Here is a 17637-nt window from a genome sequence, read left to right as displayed (position 1 = left end):
TTTGGGATATATTTATTAAAAATAAAGAAAACTTAATTTTAAAGTTAAAAAGCCATGTTTTATTTATTAATTTACAAAAAAAAAAACTTTAAATATGTTATGAATACAACTATTTGGAATTTGGTTTTGAAAGGATCTGCTTTTAGTTCAAAAAAACCGTTTTCCAAACTGTTTCAAACTTATTTTGCACAACTTTATTTAGTTTTTTTCGCCTTAGAAGCTAACTTGGTTTTTATAATGTTTCGGAGGGTACTTAAATTTTGATCAGTTGCATATTTATGTTTCACACGTTTTTTGAATTGTTTCAAATCTGAGTTTGTTAAGGTAACAAACATATATACATTTAACTATAGTTTCAACATTTTGCGGAGGATGTTAAAATTTTGTAACCTTTTACTGGAGTCATACAATTTTTGTCTTTCGCAAATATTATTAGTTAAGAATTTCGCTGTCAACATATTTGACTTATTAGGAAAAATCACTGATAATTATGTGATATTTAGTAAAATAAAAATTCTTCCCGGAATACCGTTAGCTGACAACCCTGGTTTAGTTGTTTCAACCTATCGGCTATCGATTGTTTTTTAGCGCCCTGTAATCGATTAATGTGACCGTGGAGGAACGCTCCCTATTAACCAGATTTGTTTTTCGCTTGGAGCAAGTGTTTTTCGTGCAATTTTCCCGCCAGGGACGCTCCAGGATGGCAGATGTAAGCTTGATTGTCTGTGGGTCACCGCCGGTGCACCTGGAACCGGATATAATCTACCGGATTGGACGTAAAAAGGGTCTGGAAATCAGCGTCGCCGATGAGGTGAGCCAACATCCAAGATTTGTGTATTTGAATTTTAAATAACTGCCCGTTTCGAATGCAAAGTCCATGGAACTGGCCCATGCCACCGCCTGCATCCTCCGGCGCGGAGTTGTGCGCCTGGCCGCCCTGGTCGGCAAGATATTCGTCAACGATCAGGAGAAGTCCGTGGTGGACATCGGCAAGGAGGACGCCTTTGCCGGCAAGGTCAAGCTGCGATTCGGAAATGTGGAGGCCAGGCTGGATTTCAAAGAGGAAAACGATGAGGTGAGCAGTCCACCAATCCACAATTATGCAGCGAATATTGCTTCAAATAGAACAACCAGAATTTAATATAATAATCTCTCTATTTCAGGACCATGACAGCAGCGGATTTGGAGAATGCCTTAAGGACAGGCAGATCAACTCCACAATGGACAGCTTCGATATACCTGAAACGCAGCCTCCGTCCGCCAATACGACAGCAAACACCACGGCAGACAGTTTCTTTATACCTGAAACGCAGGCGGTTAACTTCCAACGGCCGTCGACCAGTGGAAAAGTGTCGCTGGGCGATGACTTTATGATACCCGAAACGCAGGATATGCTGGCCGAACTTCCATCTGTAGAACCGCCTAGTGATCCTGTCATTAATCACCAAGATATGACGCTGGCTAGCGATGCGGAGGACTCCTCCGCTGGCAGCCAGATAAGGATGTGCACCCAGGACTACAACGAAGATGCAATCGATGACTTTGATTCGTCGCAGATTATTTGTGATGCTATGCTTCCTTTGCCGCCACCAAGGGCTAAGGAAACTGTAGAAAAAAAAGAAGATAAGCCGGGTTAGTAGTGCCTATACAACTGGGAAACTCTAGTTTAATGCATTCCTTCCTAGATCAACTGGACGCCACCGACTTCGAAATGAGTACTTTGAACTGGTCTGCTAGCAATTCCAAATGCAGTGCTCTGAGCAGCACCAAGGCGGATGTAACAGCAGCACTACCACGCGGTGATGCCTGCATTACTCCTGAACTGAGTGCTCCCTCCGAGGGTCGTCCTATCCACACACCCGATCTGTACGATCTCATCTTGGGCAGTGAGCCGCGAGCAGGCTCCTGTAGTCCAGATCCTTTTGTGAGACCTGCGGAGAGGGCAAATGCAAATGCCACACCGCAGTTTGGCGGCATTAAACAGCTGGTTGTGGCCACCATTGAGACTCCCACAGCAACGCCCGACAAAAAGGATGCTGAAATTAATCAGGATTCAGTAGCCACTCAACGATTTCCAGGAAATAAATTGTTGGAAAGTGACAGTGAAGATGATGAGGAACCAAATCAAGATTTCGTGGCCACTCAGGCTTTTAATTTGGGACGTCGCCCTCAGTCAAACGAAGTTTCTGAGTCATCAAAAGATGAGGAAACCAATCAAGATTTCATAGCTACTCAGGCCTTTAATTTGGCGCACCCACAACCAAAGTCGAACACTAACGAGACTTGTAACCAAGATTTCATAGCCACTCAAGTATTTCCCGCCAATATTAGTGGTACTGGGTGTCAGGACTTTATAGAAACACAACCTTTTCAGGCGCTCAATAAGAACTCCGTGAGTTCGGTCAACAAAGAAAATATTCCAAGCGACAGTGCCAAAAAAACCTCAGGTAATAAAATTAATTAATAAATTGTAAAATCTAACTGAAATTATACTTTTAAGATTCAAAATCCCTTGATGAGATAGATGCTGTGCTTGACGAAATGATTTCAGGGGAGATAGTTACATCGCCTGTAAATCCCAACGAGGATGCAATACAATTCTTTAAACCCTGCGTGATTAAGGATAAAAATCACTATCAAAAGGTAATTTAAAGATATATTTCGAGAAGCTTATAACTAACCGTATTTAACCTTACAGATTTGTCAAATCGAAGGGGTTTTCAGTGACATTACCAACAAAAGTCGTTGGCGTTCTGGGGAAACTAGCGGTGGCAGGCGCAAACGCGTAGCCAGATCGGAATCTCCTTCAGAAACCCGTATGTGTCACTTACAAGTTATGCATACATAAACCGAATAAGTATTAAAAAACAATTTATTTCACAGCAAGCCGAAAAAATCGACGAATATCAGAGGGTTCTCAAAGACTCGAAAGTAATTTACGAAAGCGAAGGGCAAATTCAACCGATAAAAAAGCAGAACGTAAGTGGTCGCAGATTGTAAATAAATCTATTCTAAAATAAACACTTTCAGCTCTAAACAAATCTATTTGCAAGGAACATGAAATCGCCTCGATTCCAAAAGAGAAAGATAAGGATGATGAAGGTTTTGCTCCCTTCAAATCGGTGGTCAATAAATGGCAAGCACGCAGAAGTCTCATAAATAACCGCTCCGATACTCCTGGAAAATCTTTAGAAACCAATCAAGTTGAGGCTGAGTTGCAGGACAAGTCTAAGGATGATCAATCTACCAAAAAAGAAACTCGAAAGCCCGGTAGAAAATCAAAGAACGCAGAGACAAATAAGGCAGACACATCCAAGGATGTTCCTAGGAAAATGACCAGAACTAGAAGCAAAACTGTCGATGACGATGATGAAGTGTTTTCAGAAAAGGCAAACAAAATCAAGAATGCGAACGACAAAGATGTGGAAAAACCTGCCAAGTCAACAAAAGGAAGAAATGCCAAGACTGCGGAAATGAGTAAACCAGAAACATCTAAGGATATGCCGATGCCAGTGTCTAGAACTAGGCGCAAAACAACCGAAGAAGTTGCTGAGACGTCTAATATAGAAAAAGGAAGAAAGGCCAAAAAAGCTGAGAACATTAAGGCTGACTTATCTAATAGATTGTCGAAGCCAATTTCTGCAAATAAGCGCCAAATTAGCGAAGAAGAAGGTGCTAAGTCTAGTGCAGAAAACGAAAGAAAGGCCAAAAGCTTATCTAAGGATATGTCAAAGATAATGTCCAAAACTGGGCGCAAAACTATCGAAGAAGATGCAGCGACGTCTAGGGCAGAAAACGAAGGAAAGACCAGAAAGGCAGACTCATTTAAGGATATTTCGAAGCCTGCAACTAGACCCAAACGCAAAGTTAGCGTGGAACATGTTGAGGCGCCGAAGGCAGAAGAAAACCCTGTCAAATCTGAAAAAGTAAGGAAGACCAGGAATGTAGATAAAAGCAAAGCGGACACATCCAAGGATATGCCCAAAACGATGACCAGAAGCAGGCGCCAAACTATCGTTGAAGATGCTGGGTCGGTCAACGATGATAAACCCATGGATATTTCATTAAAACGTGCAGTTGTGCGTTTACCCAGAGCAAGCTTAGAGCAAATAGAGACTTCCTCAAATAGTGGGATTAGTTCCAGGGTAACTCGTGCCAAATCGCGTTCTGCGTCCATTGAGGAGCCATCAACTAGCATGGCCAATCCCAAGGCGCCAGCTGTTCCTGCTCCAAGAGCAAAGCGTGCTGTCAAATCGCGTTCCGCCACACCGTCCGTTGATGAGGTATTAACCAGCTCTGCCAGTGACAAAAAGCCTACAAAGTCAGCAGCAGTCATTGAAAAGCCATCAACCAGCTCTGCCCAATCCAAAAAGGCTAAGAAAACCCTAAGTAACGAGGAAGTCCCTATGAATAGATCAGGCGCAAGTAAGTTATACGCTTATTGGTTTATTACTTAAAGTTTTAAACCCACCTATAAAAATATAACAAAAATCATTAATTTATTATTGAATCTAACATAACTTAATATAAACTATTACCTGCTAGAATGATCTTCCGTAACTTAAAGGCTTGACGTAGCCTGTAGCACTGGGATAAAACGAAATTAAATTAAATTAACCTTATTATTTTAAATTGCAGCCACAACACGACTCAGTCAGCCTGATCCTGATCCACTTAAAGGTACATGTTCCTACCAATAAGTTCAACATATTTTTAACTTTCCATGTACTCTTTTCTTTTAGCCTTCAATCTTTATGTGAAGAAGGCCAAAACGAATGGAAGAATTAAGATAGCCTTTACCATGTGCAATCGACCGGCGTTGCAATCTGTTTTAAAATCTTTGAAACATGTGGTGGAGGTCACCGAAGATCCGGCACAGTGCGATCTCCTCATCATGGACAAAGGCGAGCGTACCTTCAAGTTTCTCATGGCCATTGCTTCTAGCAAACCTGTGCTGTCCACCAATTGGCTGCATTCCATAAAGACGACCAGGAGCATCGACGTAAAGGCAGATCATCTCTTTAGTGATGCCAACTTCGAGGAGAAATTCAAGTTCAATCCACTGTCTGTACTCAAACACTCACATTTGCTGAGTGGCTTGCACTTTATGCTCGGTGAAGACATTATTCCAGTGCCCAATGAAATGAAAGGTAAGTTGTTTTGTCAATACATTTACCAGCTTGTAACTTATGTTAAACTCCCCCCACAGTCATCATTCAAAGTGCCGGCGGAAAGGTGCACATTCAACCACCATCTTTGGCCTTCAGTGTGGAGCTGTATGTGGTCACCACCAACAAGGACACCAAATCCCAGCGGCGCCTGCGGAACCACGAGAACGTACATTTCATCAAAACGGAGGGCATTATGCAGGCGCTTGTGCAGCACAACGCGGAACTCCTGGACGAACACAAGCTTAAACTTTAGGTGCCATCATTTGTAAAATAGTTTTGACATGTTTGCTTAGTCTTTTTTTGGAATACCTAAGAAATTAATCCTAACTTTTCTCCACCATAATTTCAAGCTACAACAACAAACATCACATCATTACCGAGCATATTCCAGACTAGCATAAGATCAAGTTTTAAATTTAGGTTTTTGTTTCATATTTAATTTTTTGTTTCATGTTGAGGCTAACTTATTTGTGTCAATACAAATTTAGCTGTACAAATATTGTTCCCTTTAGATGGCCTGTGAAAAAAAAAACATTCACACAATTATCTCTGAAGTGATACATCACATTATAACCGAGGAGATTGGAGACTAGCACAAGACCAATCAATTTATGATTTTGTTTCATGTTGGGGCTAACTTAATTGTGACCATAAATATTAAATTGTATAAATATTGTTGCCTTTATATAGGGTGTCAAATACATACCCACACGATTAACCTTAAAACTAGGTGATCCTACCAAAAACTACTTCAACTTCTTTTGTTTCGGTCCCGTGGGCTTGTCGAAATGCTGCCTCTTGTTATATTTTGTAGAAAGAAATAACTTTTAACTTTTTTCAACCATAATGCCAAGACGATTTTGATTAGCAACGACAGCAATTACCGAGAACATTGCAGACCACCATAAGATAACCAATATAATAGCTTAAGGCCTAGGTTTTTGATTCATATTTAATTGTTTTTTCATGTTGTGGGACTAACTTAATTGTGGCCATGCTAATTTAGTTGTACAAATATTTTTGCCCTTATATGGCCTGTCAAATAAACATCCTATCTAAAAACTACTCCATCTTCTTTCGCTTCGATCCCGTGGGCTTGTCGAACTGCTGCCTCATGCCGCCGCCGCGTTCGTTGTGGAACTTGATGTTGCTGGAGGATTCGGCGTACCAGGGCGAGTCGAACTTTGTGGTGTCCTGGTCCACTAAATGCGTGTACTTGGTGCGGCCGCAGCGGCCGAAGTTCTTCACCTGCATCACCTTGGGCAGGATGGTCTTGTCGAAGTGATCCTCCAGCGTGGCCTGCGCGAAGTCGCGTTTCAGCACATCGTTCTCCTCGTCCAGGTAGAAGGCGCCGCGATGGTAGTACTTCTGCAGGAACTTGTACTTGCCCTTGGTCGCCTTGTTGGTGACCAGTTTGGGATTCTGGCGCAGCTCCTGGCGTCGCTCCTCCTCGGTCATGTTGCGCATGCGATCAATGTCTAGTTTTTCACGTTCATTGCTGTGAGTTAGGGGAATAAGGATTATTGAGAGTTCTTGAAGTGGAAGGTGTAAACTTACTTATCCCTTTCCTCACGATCCCGCTTCATCCTCTTGAGCTCTCTTAGCTTCCAGGACTCGTACTCCACCTCATCGTTTTCATCGTCCGTGCACACATCCTCGATGCAGGCCTCATTGCTCTCGGGTTTGGTCTTCTCCAGGTCCTTTTTGACGCTTTCTTCGACCATCCTCAAGGTGGCTCTGCGCCGCTCCTTGGCCGCTCGCTTGGCCTCCGCCTCCAGCTGCTTTTGCTTTTGGGCCTCGCGCTCCTTCTCCTGAATGGTGGCCCTATCTCTTTTGCGCACGAAGAGAGGCTTCAGGCGGGGTTCGTTGTCCTCCTCGCTTTCCGTCTCCTCCTCGTACTCGGAACTCTCAGATTCGGACGACTCCGACTGCTTTTCATCCTCCTTCTGGAGCACCTCCTCTTCGCGCTGTTGCTGCAGCATCCGGGATCTGAGTTTGGTGCGCCGGCTCTCCAGCTCCGTGTCGCTGAGCTCTGCATCTGTGTCCGATTCGGAGGCCAGGGTGATCTTGTTGGTGCCCCGCTCAAGGGTGCCCGTTCCCTGTGCTGGCTCTTCGTCCAGCTCCTCGTCCTCGGAGTCGCTGTCCATGATTTCGGGTTCGTGTATGTGTCGGTGGCGTTCCCTTCGCTCCTTTTCCATGTCCTCCATGTCCGAGGGCCTTTGGCGCAGTCTCCGCAGACGGGGATCGTCCGCCTCGGCTTCATCCTCCTCCTGGGCATCACCTGCTGCCCCCTCCACGCTGCCTCCTCTGCGGGATAGCTCCATTTTGTGGCGCTCCGCCTTATGGCGCTCCAAGCGCTTCCTGGTGTCAATGAAGTCATCGTCGTCGCTCTCCTCCGAACTGGAGTCCGCGCGGGCGTAATCAGGTCGCTTTCCGGATATATACCGTTGCACCTTCACCTTTTGCATGGATAATTCGCCTGTAAGGTGGTCATAAACAATAACAATAGGAAATGCTGGCGCTGCTCAAAATATCCAGTTTACCCTTTTCATTTCGCATGGGAATGGCGCCCGCGGTGCTCTGAATTTCCGCTGCGGCAGCGGCGGCACTCATTTTGCGTTTATTTTAATCAAAAACGTTAAAAATCACAATTTTACAAAAATTAGAGGTGGCTAAATGGCGATGCAATAGAGATGGAGGAGTATCGAAGTCATCGATGTTTTCAAAATATTGTTCCTATCGTTGCTTGGCAGAGATTATCGATGATTATTCGTCACTAACGATATTTTCTTGCCACTGTTAACTTCTCACTCCTTTGTATAATTCTTAATATCTGCTGAAATGTTATTTAACACAACTCATGTGAGAAATATAAAATTCTTTTTAAATTCTTAAGCTCCAAGCCAAAATTTAAAAGCATATTCAAAATTAAAAAAACTGCTAAGTATGAATCCGAAAAATGTAATATTTGATCAGAACGTTTCAGTTACAAAATCGACGATTTTAAATTTCGAACATTGAACTTACACTGCTTGCTGAGAAATTTTCCAAATGAGCACTGCTTGCTAACAAAGCGATTTAATGATTTCATGAAGAAGTCTGGCAGCTCTGCATAGGTTAAGTGGCAGCTTTTGTGTGGTGGGCGATGAATTTCAAAAGCATTTCCAAAAAGGGTTTTTTGGTTAGATTGGTTTTTTAGTTTTTAATTAATTATTTTTCCGCTCGATTTATATGTTTATTCTTTTTTTCAGGCTAACATGACGGAAGTGCGATGACTTGGCTGTGTACAAATTAGACAAACCAACTAATTGAGACATTCAATTAAAAATATACCTAAGTGCATTAATGTACATATATGTTTACAGAGAGAAATATATTTTTTTTTTAAGGGATTACTTACATTTCGTTAATTTCTAGAGTATCTAGTTTGTTATTTTCAATAATTGAAAGGCTAACTTAATTCTTAACATGCCTTACGTTCATTAACTTTATAATTTTAAAGTTTTTCTTAATACAAAATTCTTTTGCAGTGCCTGGAAAAATTGCTATAAATTCTCGCAATGTCAACGCCCACTCTCATTAGTACATTAATTGACTACTACGCTTTCTCCCATTCACTTAATAAATATGGATTGTCGCCAGTCGATGATCTTGTGTAATGCCGGCATCGCTTTAAGAATTTTCCAAAAATTGTTTTCATTAATCTACGAAATATGCGCAATATATTCCATTTCGGCAGCACGCAGTCAGCACGTGTGGTGTAATGGTCGTCTTGTAAATGTTTGTAAAAAGGTTCTGATATGATGTGATACCGAGCCAATCGGACCAAAGTCCGAAAGAACAACCTGATGGGCGAGAGGCTCGACCAGTTTTGTGACGTCTCCGGTAAAACTGGCCACTTGCATCAGAGAAAACAGAGTTTGAGGTGGGTTTGCTGGATTTGTTATTATAAGATCGTTTCGGGCCTAAACACTGAGTCGCATTTGCCGAACTGCTTTTAACTGCTTTTCGTCGGCTAGCGTAGTTGAATGGCCAAGATTTACATGAGACTGTTAGTTAACGACATGGCGGTAATATTTAATTAATGCAACACGCTTAAATGCATATCTCACTGACCTTAGACCAAGGCATTGATTAAGATTTGGAGACTTTCCGCTTCGACGGGGAAGAACCTGCCCCGAAATTCGAGATCTTATATCTTATGTCGACCCATCCACGTGATTTTCCCATTTCTTCGACATCAATGTAAATTTATTGCGGGTTGAAACTCTTTTTGAACTGACCGGCGCCCATTTCAATTCAAATTCAAATTCCTAATACATTTCAATTAAAATTAAACACTGGCGCACAAGAGTTGTAAACAAATAATTTTCTATTAGCGGGAGAAAGAGTGTCATGCCTGATCAAAATCGTACCAGATCGAACTCGTTATCGTTATCCAAGTAAGACATTGCATATAACCAGCGGCAATTGAGGCGAGGCGATAAATATATCTACATATGTATATGTACACAAAATAAAACGAAAGATAAAATCGTTTTCATTATTAATTGGCGCACTTTTTTCCTTTGTGACTCGGGAGCTCGAGTTACTTAAAAAGTAATAAAGGGTAAGTCGAATGGAAATATTAACACAGCACGCAAGCCGAAATTGGCTAAGAACCATCAATTAAACTTTTGTGTTTTGTGTTTTGTTTACAACGCATTTCGATTTAGCCAATTAATGATCGAGATCGAGCGATCTGCAAAGGAGTTGGAAAATACCGGATATTTTCCGACTTTCTCTGCGGCGAGGGTTCGGATTCTCCAGAAATGGAATGATTCTTCTCATATGAATCAGAACGTTGCAATTCCGAAATCAATTGCCAGCAATTCACTGGAAGCTCTTTTTTTAGAGATGGTTTGCCAAACATATTTTCATCAAATTTAGCAACCCCTGCATCGAATCCGGAATTTATTGTGCTCGGATTACTTAACCCCGTGAGCGTTGCCTTAATTAAATGTCAAGTTGTGCAAAAAGGGGTAGTTAAAGCTATTGCTTATCAATTTGATTTAAATTCTTAGATCAATCAATATTTATAGGATTATTTGCCAAAGTTATTTATGAAAAGGCTAAGTGTTATAATTACAATTTAATTACTTAATTTATTTAAATTTAAATTAAACATCTTTTTATAAAAGCCGTTTTAAAAATTGTCTTGCAATTGAAAAACTAAATTTACTAATTAATTTAATAAAAATGTAGTTAGTAAATATTAACTACTTATATGTTGCTACCTATTTAAGTTAAGGAATTAAACCGTTTGATGAGGTAATACGACAAAAAGTAAATATTAAAATTTTTTAATTGATAAGGAATTTATTATATATATGGTATTTATATCTCAGCAGAAGGCAATATTTATTTTAAGTCCATGCTAAACTATAAAAAAGATACCTATAGTTTAGCAATCCACAAAAAAAGATCCATTTAACTAAATGTGTTAAGGTAAATAGTCATTTCTTGACAAGCAAATTATTTTAAGTTATGTTTATTTCAGGGTTATGAAAGTAATCGTTTGAACTAAGTGGGGTATATTTTAGTGAGGTAAATAGTTATTATAATTTGACAAAATTATTCTACCTTTCTTATTTATTCTACCTAACTTATTTAAGACAATGTTTATTTAAAGTCAAGATCAAACGTTTAAAATAAGTTGCCTATATTTAAGCACTCCGCTCGACTATTGGCTATCACTTAAGTTTTTCTCTCTCCACGAAAATCGACGATCGCGTATCCGTCGTCGCTTTTTCAGCTCTTAGTTCGATTTTCGCTCTTTCTTCGCGTTTTGTATTAATCAAGACCCCGAAGAGCGATCCCCATCTCCATCTCGATGTCGATGTCGATGTCGATCTGTGGGGTTCCCGAAGCTTGGAGCCCGAGATCTGTGATCTGTGATTTGCCTGCGCCGCCTTGGGTGTTGTATAAAAAAGCGTAACGGCCGCTTGCAAAACTCATTCATTTAAAAATTGTCAATTCGTTCGAACGGCGATATACGAGCAGGAAAACCAAGAAAATAACAAGTGCTTAAAGTGGCAAAAAATACACGAAGGATACGTTTAAACAAAAAGGACAACTCAAAGGATTATAATTTATAGTGATATAAACAAAAATAAAAACACGTTAATGAAATACAAAAATAATCGTGGCTTAATATTGCAAATTCAGTTCAGAACATTTCTAAGATACGGATTTCCATGTTTAATTCCATTTGAGAGATAAACAATAACAACAACCGAAGGATTTTTAAATAAACGAATTGGAAAATAACTAACCAAGGTGAGAATTTAATCGGTTCAGTGAATTCAGTGAAAGCAGCTTGAGTGTTTAATTGTCAGTATGCAAATGAGTTATTTTGATGATTTTTATACTAGTTTCCATTGATAAATAGCCTCCCAAAGTAAACACGCCAAGACAGTTTAATTTATAGGTTGCAAATAATTTAAACTAGAATTGAGAACAACTGTAACAAGAGAAATTCACTTAAATAACTCATGACCAAAAGTTGAGTTAAAAAGTAATGAGAAACAGTTTGTGTAAATGCATATTTCAAATGCCGATTAGGTTGAACTCCCATTCGGAATATATTATTATAGAATTTTTTTAATTGTTTGACTCTCTTTTTTGTTTTTTTTTTTTTGCTATTGCCTGCTGTATTAGGTAATATTTGTAGTTGTCAAGGCTGGGGAAAATCGCACTGATTGATCTGAGGCAACGACAAGTGCTCACCCACTTTGCGATCTGTATCTTCTGCCAACAGTCTGCGCCACAAATCATGTCAAACGGTTTATTTTTCTTAAATTAATAACAAAATAGAAGGGGGTTCTCGGGGCGTGATAAGAGCGCCAAGAAAAGCAAAACAAAACACGCATATTTATTGGTTACCAAAATGATGTTGATGCCGCTTAATGGGAACGAAGAGCTTTCAAAATGGGTTGGGGGAAAAGTCCACCAATTAAGCCAAACAACCAGAACTCAGAACTCATACGACCCGTCTGTTTTCTCAGAAAAACAAGTTTCATCCATGCTCCTCCTTACCAACAAATAAATAAAAAAAAGAATTTTAATAATATCAGCTATTAAAACTTATTTTGAAGCTGCACAAATTTGTAATGTTAAAATAATATTGAAACTTGAAAGGTGGGATTAATAAACGACTGTGTTTGAGTAACCCGGACTCTCATTTAGTTTAATAAGTAACTTAACTTATTTATTATATTTAAGTCCGAAAGTTTACATAATTCCATATATAGAAAACAAAAAAATATATGTTAGAGATCTGCTCTAAATTTAGTGTTGAACAACAAATTAAAACCATATTAAATTTACTTTTTTAAAATTTGTTATTTAATGTAAAAAATTTATGTAAACATTTTTGTCTCTTAATAAACTGCTATTTTTAAGGAATAAACAATTTTTTCGTAATAAAAAAATGTGTTTCCAAATTATCACATTTATTATATATATATTAATATATTTTAGTCAATTAATTTTTCCAATCAAAGTGGTTGGTAAAATATACTATATTATTAATTATTATTATTTATACTGTTTTAAAGAAAACAAAAATGTTTCTTTCAGGGCTAAAAATGCATAGAACTACCAATTCAATTTTATGAAACTATATATTTTAGTGCAGTATACTCATTAATCAAAGGGGTTTGAAAAATGTTCATTTTCTGCCCAAAATGTTATTAGCTATCCTACTGATATTTTCTCTCTGTGTAGCAGGCCATTTCCAGACCATCGCTCTCTCTTCGCTTGGCTTTTTGCTCTTCACTTCTGGCCTTGCCTTTGCGAAGTGTGAGTCTGGTGCTCTTTGAAGCTGCTCGGGAAATGGCGAATTTCTGGCCCAAACCGGCGCAATCCGGCTCATTCCAATGGTCGTCGATCTTAACCAGTTGAATTCGGTTAAATCTCGATTGGTGCTCACATTCCTCATTTTCGCTCAAACTTTGTAGCCCTACGATTGTTTGCTATATATCTGTATATGAGTCCATGTAACACAGGAGCAGCTTTTCTTCAATAGTTTGATTGACTGGAAAAGTGGGCGGGGGAAGGGGCGGGGCGACGCGAAGGAGGCGCCAGAGCTTCTAGTTTCATCAATCGTAATTGTCGAGTGTTTGGGATCAATTGAATGGGAAGTGATTGCCATCGTTTATCAGTTGCAAAATGTGTATTTTATGATTTAACAATTAAGAAAAGACGCAGGAATGTGTAATAAATTCAAGTTACTCAAAGATAAAGCTTGTGTAATGCATACGAACATGGAAAAATTGGAAGCATGTGGTCGCATAGATAAGTTAAGTAATTTGGAATATTTTAAAAGGTTTAAAACTAGTTTTTATATTTTAAATGTTTTTTTTTTTGAAACTTAAAATAAAAAAAATGGGTCTTCAGACATTCTAAAAAACATTTTAAATATTACTAAAATAACAGATAAAGGTTGTATAATAACTACGCACAAAATAGAATTGGTAAGTCATATGATCACACAGATAAGCAAAAAACTTTAAATATTATTAACTGTTTTTGAAATTAAAAAAAAAGTGTGAGTTGATGTATTTTACTAATAATAATAGAAAAAATTATAGAATAAAAATGAGTATATAAAAATTATAATTTAAAGTGTTATAAAGTAAGGTATTTTAAAGCTATTTGTAAGAAAGTAAAACCTAAGTACACCCAAACATAAGCAAACCTTGTTATAAACTAAATTTCTTACCTTCAACATCATCCAAGCGATTTCTTTTGGCCAGAAATAACCAGTTTGAGCGGCTAGACAACCAGTTAATAGCAGCTTTCAGCTGCGTCCAAACCTTGCCCATCCATTTGTAACTCTTACAGAGCGATAACTCTGGATTTCTTTCCGAAAAAGAAATCTATATCTCCCAAAAGCGTTGCCTTGACTGCCGCCGCGCAGAAGAAAACATATTAATCATAAAACAATTACGCTCAAATGGAATTGCTTGTATAAGGAAATAATATATTTGTACTTGAACATGGGGCGATGGGACGATGGGGCGATGGCCTCCCCTCCTCCAGATCGTTTCGGTTTTGGTGTCGGTTAATTAATTAATGGGCCACCAAGATGACACCAAAAACTGACACCCACTTTGTAATGCCGCCGCCTCGCTGCAATTTCTCTTTTCGCGAACCTTGATCTTGCAATGATCTAAGTCTAAATCGTTTCCGATCTGTTTGTCGTTTCAGTTTGCACACATAGCGCTGGGAGGAAAGTCGACTGCAGAAAGTCTTCTCCCGGAAACTCATCCTTTATACTAATTTTTTGGAATTTAGAAAGGATGTTTGCCACTCAGGATACCATTTTAAAGCTGCTGACATTGTGTGCCCTGGCACATTCTATTACCGCCTTGGCGCTGCAGGAAAAAGCAGAAAAAGCTGGTCCTGATCCCAGTCACAAGTATTTGATAGTGCGCGGGGAGACTCCGAGTGGTGCTTCGGGTTCGCAGGAGCATGTGGAGTTCGATAATGCCGCCACTTTGCTCCTTAGAGCCTTTAAAAACCAACAGATTCCGGCTTCAAAGGATTTGGAGGAGTGCAGTGCTCCCAGTCACAAGGCCACCTTTTCGGGTTATGACTATGTCATCCTGCTGGGCATGCTGATTATATCCCTGGGCATTGGCATCTTCTATGGCTTCTTCCAGAAGGGAGGGTCCAACTCCTCCAATGAGTTCCTCCTCGGCTCCGAAATGAACATCTTCCCAGTCACGCTGAGTTTAACCACCAGTTTCATCACGGCCATTGAGCTACTGGGCAATCCCTCCGAGATGTACTTCCAAGGCACTCAGTTTGTGCTCATCGTTATACCCATGGTTTTGGTTATCCCTGTGGCCGTGAAGATCTTCTATCCGATTTACTTCAAAATGGAGCTCACCAGTTGCTACGAATATCTGGGTATTCGGTTTGGCAAGGAAATTAGGATACTCGGTGCTGTACTCTACGTCATTCAGGTGGGTTAAGGTTGGAAATTTATTCAAGGAGAAATGGGTTTTTAATTTAAAGTCCTTTTACAGATGTGCTTCTATACGGCGGTGGCTGTTTTAGCTCCGGCAATCGCTCTTTCCAAGGCCACGGGTCTGGACACCAAGATCGCCGTGATCCTGATCTATGTGGTCTGCGTGTTCTACTCATCTCAGGGTGGCATGAAGGCTGTCGTCATAGCGGATTCATTTCAGGTGAGTTGGGGTCTTAAGTATTTTTCTTAATTTTTCTTATTTTCTTAATTTTTTTCTAAGAAAAAATCTTTTAAAATATTGTATTTAAATTGTGATTTCCACTTTAGGCTGCTGTCCTGGCTGTATCCTTGGTGCTGATCGTGGGTTTGGGCAGTTTTTACAGTGGCACTCCCATTCAGGTCTTTCAGACTGCTGCCGAACACAATCGTTTGGAGTTTTTTAAGTGAGTTTTGCTTAAATATGCCTAGATTTTTATTACAACCCTATTATTCCTTCAGCATGGATCCCAGTCCTACGACTCGTCACACTGTTTGGTCGGTGGTTATTGGAGGCTTCTTCTACTGGACATCCTTGTTTTGCACCAATCAGGCCTCCGTTCAGAAATGCATGTCCTTGAAGTCCTTGAGGCTGGCGAAGATTGCCCTGGGATTTGCCATTATTGGCTTGATTGCGGTGTTTCTGCTAAATTTCTACACTGGTCTGATGGTCTTCACCCACTATGCGGACTGTGATCCTTTGACAGCGGGACGTATTTCGGCCACGGATCAGCTATTGCCCTACTATGTGATCAATACCTATGAGCACATTTACTCAGTGGCAGGAATCTTTGTGGCTGGCATCTTTGCAGCCAGTTTAGGGTGGGTATTTGACTATAAGGGGAGTAACAGAATTTAAAATAATAATATTTCTAATTTTAATAACAGAACTGTGGCCTCTGCCTTGAACTCCCTATCCGCTGTGACCTGCGAGGATCTCTTGGTCAATGGCATGAACATCAAAATCTCACCCGAAAAGGGAGCCACCTATGCCAAATGGATGTCCTTGGGCTATGGCATTGCATCGTTTGGCTTGGTTTTCATCGTGGAGCATTTGGGAGGCGTCCTGCAGGCCACTTTGACCTTAAATGGTCTTATTGGTGGTGTAACCTTGGGTCTTTTTGTCCTGGGAATCGCCTGCAAACAGGCTAATACTAAGGGGGCTTTCTACGGAGGATTATTATCCCTGGCCCTGGTCATTTTCGTGGGTGTGGTGGCTCAAATTGTCAGTGTGGAACAGCCAGCGTTGCCCACCTCCATCGACAACTGCGATTGCAATGTCAACTTGACCAACATCATTGGAAATCTACTCACAGAACCTGTGGAAATCATTGAGGAGGGAGGTTTCACGTGAGTTAAACTTTGAAATGTTACATTTTATAAAATAGGTTATAAATTAGGTAATTATTTTACATTTTTAACATCGATTTCTTATAACCTCGTAGTCTCAAGGCGTCCTTTTAAGATCTTTAAAAAAGAATATTTAATAAGTTGTTCGCGTAAACAAAATTTAAGTTTAGAATAATCGATTTTCAATTGTATCATTGCATATTTCTAAACACTTTGAAAAATGATTTTAAATCGCCTTTAGATTATTGAAAAACGAATTTTAAAATTTGTTCATAAGAAAAAACTTTTTTCACACACAAAGAGATTTTTAAATATCAAATTATTTCTAATTTAATATTCCATATTATTAAATTGTTTGTCGAATGTATATAATAACCATTATTTTCTATTTTTAAAAAACAGAACGTGGCCCATTTTCCGACTGAGCTACATGTGGTACAGCATGATCGGATGTCTGCTCACCGTTTTTCTGGGCTGGCTAATTTCCCTGATAATTGACTTTGTCCAGCGACGAAATGTGCTGAAGATCACCGGCAAGGGCATCGACAATCCCGCCGTTTCCGAGGAGATCTTCAAGAGCGACTCGCAGGTGCAGTACACCACCACGAGCTGTGTGACCACCACCACGGCGGTGGAGCCTGATCCCCGAGACATCAAGACATCAAGTGGCGAGGGCCATGTGAACCATGCCATTCGCATCGACGACGAATAGAAATCGAATTAAGAACTCGAATTCAGCTGAGGGGTGATCCCCATCGGTGTATTCCTTGTGTAACCTGTAACCTCCATGTACAAAGACCAGTCGCAATCTGTTAACTGTCCTAGTTTAGTCGAAAGAGTGATTTCTAGTTCGTAAGTCCAATCCAAGCCGAGGTTGTTGGCTCAGTATTCTGTATACACACACACTTACTAATGTTACTACGAATGAATTTTATTTTTAGTTCTTGTTTTAAGGCATCATACAAATAAAACCTATATATTCCTGAGCAGCATCTGTTGCTGAAATGTCAAGTAAAGTTTGGTTTTCTGTGGGTAGTTTTGACAACGAGTATTATTAACAAT

The 17637-nt window shown here is 39.8% G+C and overlaps 4 protein-coding genes across 4 annotated transcripts; 3 read left to right on the top strand and 1 right to left on the bottom strand.

The window, feature by feature from the left end:
* Positions 1-604: 604 nt before the first annotated feature.
* Positions 605-6236, top strand: LOC128259158 (uncharacterized). Its single transcript, XM_052991358.1, has 11 exons — positions 605-811; positions 875-1075; positions 1164-1632; positions 1686-2447; positions 2501-2643; positions 2699-2816; positions 2884-2979; positions 3031-4425; positions 4639-4680; positions 4743-5150; positions 5210-6236. Exons 1-11 carry the CDS (start codon positions 701-703, stop codon positions 5422-5424), a joined length of 3960 nt encoding a protein of 1319 aa, XP_052847318.1. The 5' UTR covers positions 605-700; the 3' UTR covers positions 5425-6236.
* LOC128259159 (microfibrillar-associated protein 1) lies at positions 6106-7892 on the bottom strand. The gene is made up of 3 exons (XM_052991359.1): positions 7715-7892; positions 6729-7650; positions 6106-6669 (listed from the first exon to the last, which is right to left on the bottom strand). Exons 1-3 carry the CDS (start codon positions 7782-7784, stop codon positions 6234-6236), a joined length of 1428 nt encoding a protein of 475 aa, XP_052847319.1. The 5' UTR covers positions 7785-7892; the 3' UTR covers positions 6106-6233.
* A 3263-nt stretch (positions 7893-11155) lies between these two features.
* Positions 11156-11432, top strand: LOC128259324 (uncharacterized). Its single transcript, XM_052991630.1, has one exon. It carries the CDS (start codon positions 11337-11339, stop codon positions 11430-11432), a length of 96 nt encoding a protein of 31 aa, XP_052847590.1. The 5' UTR covers positions 11156-11336.
* A 3083-nt stretch (positions 11433-14515) lies between these two features.
* LOC128259323 (sodium-coupled monocarboxylate transporter 1) lies at positions 14516-17611 on the top strand. Its single transcript, XM_052991629.1, has 6 exons — positions 14516-15184; positions 15248-15409; positions 15517-15632; positions 15688-16047; positions 16114-16575; positions 16978-17611. Exons 1-6 carry the CDS (start codon positions 14516-14518, stop codon positions 17285-17287), a joined length of 2079 nt encoding a protein of 692 aa, XP_052847589.1. The 3' UTR covers positions 17288-17611.
* The last annotated feature ends 26 nt before the right edge of the window (positions 17612-17637 follow it).

This window comes from Drosophila gunungcola (genome assembly GCF_025200985.1).
Source record: "Drosophila gunungcola strain Sukarami chromosome 3L unlocalized genomic scaffold, Dgunungcola_SK_2 000005F, whole genome shotgun sequence".
In the NCBI taxonomy this organism is placed as follows: Eukaryota; Metazoa; Arthropoda; class Insecta; order Diptera; family Drosophilidae; genus Drosophila; species Drosophila gunungcola.
This window is presented reverse-complemented; position numbering and strand designations above follow the sequence as displayed.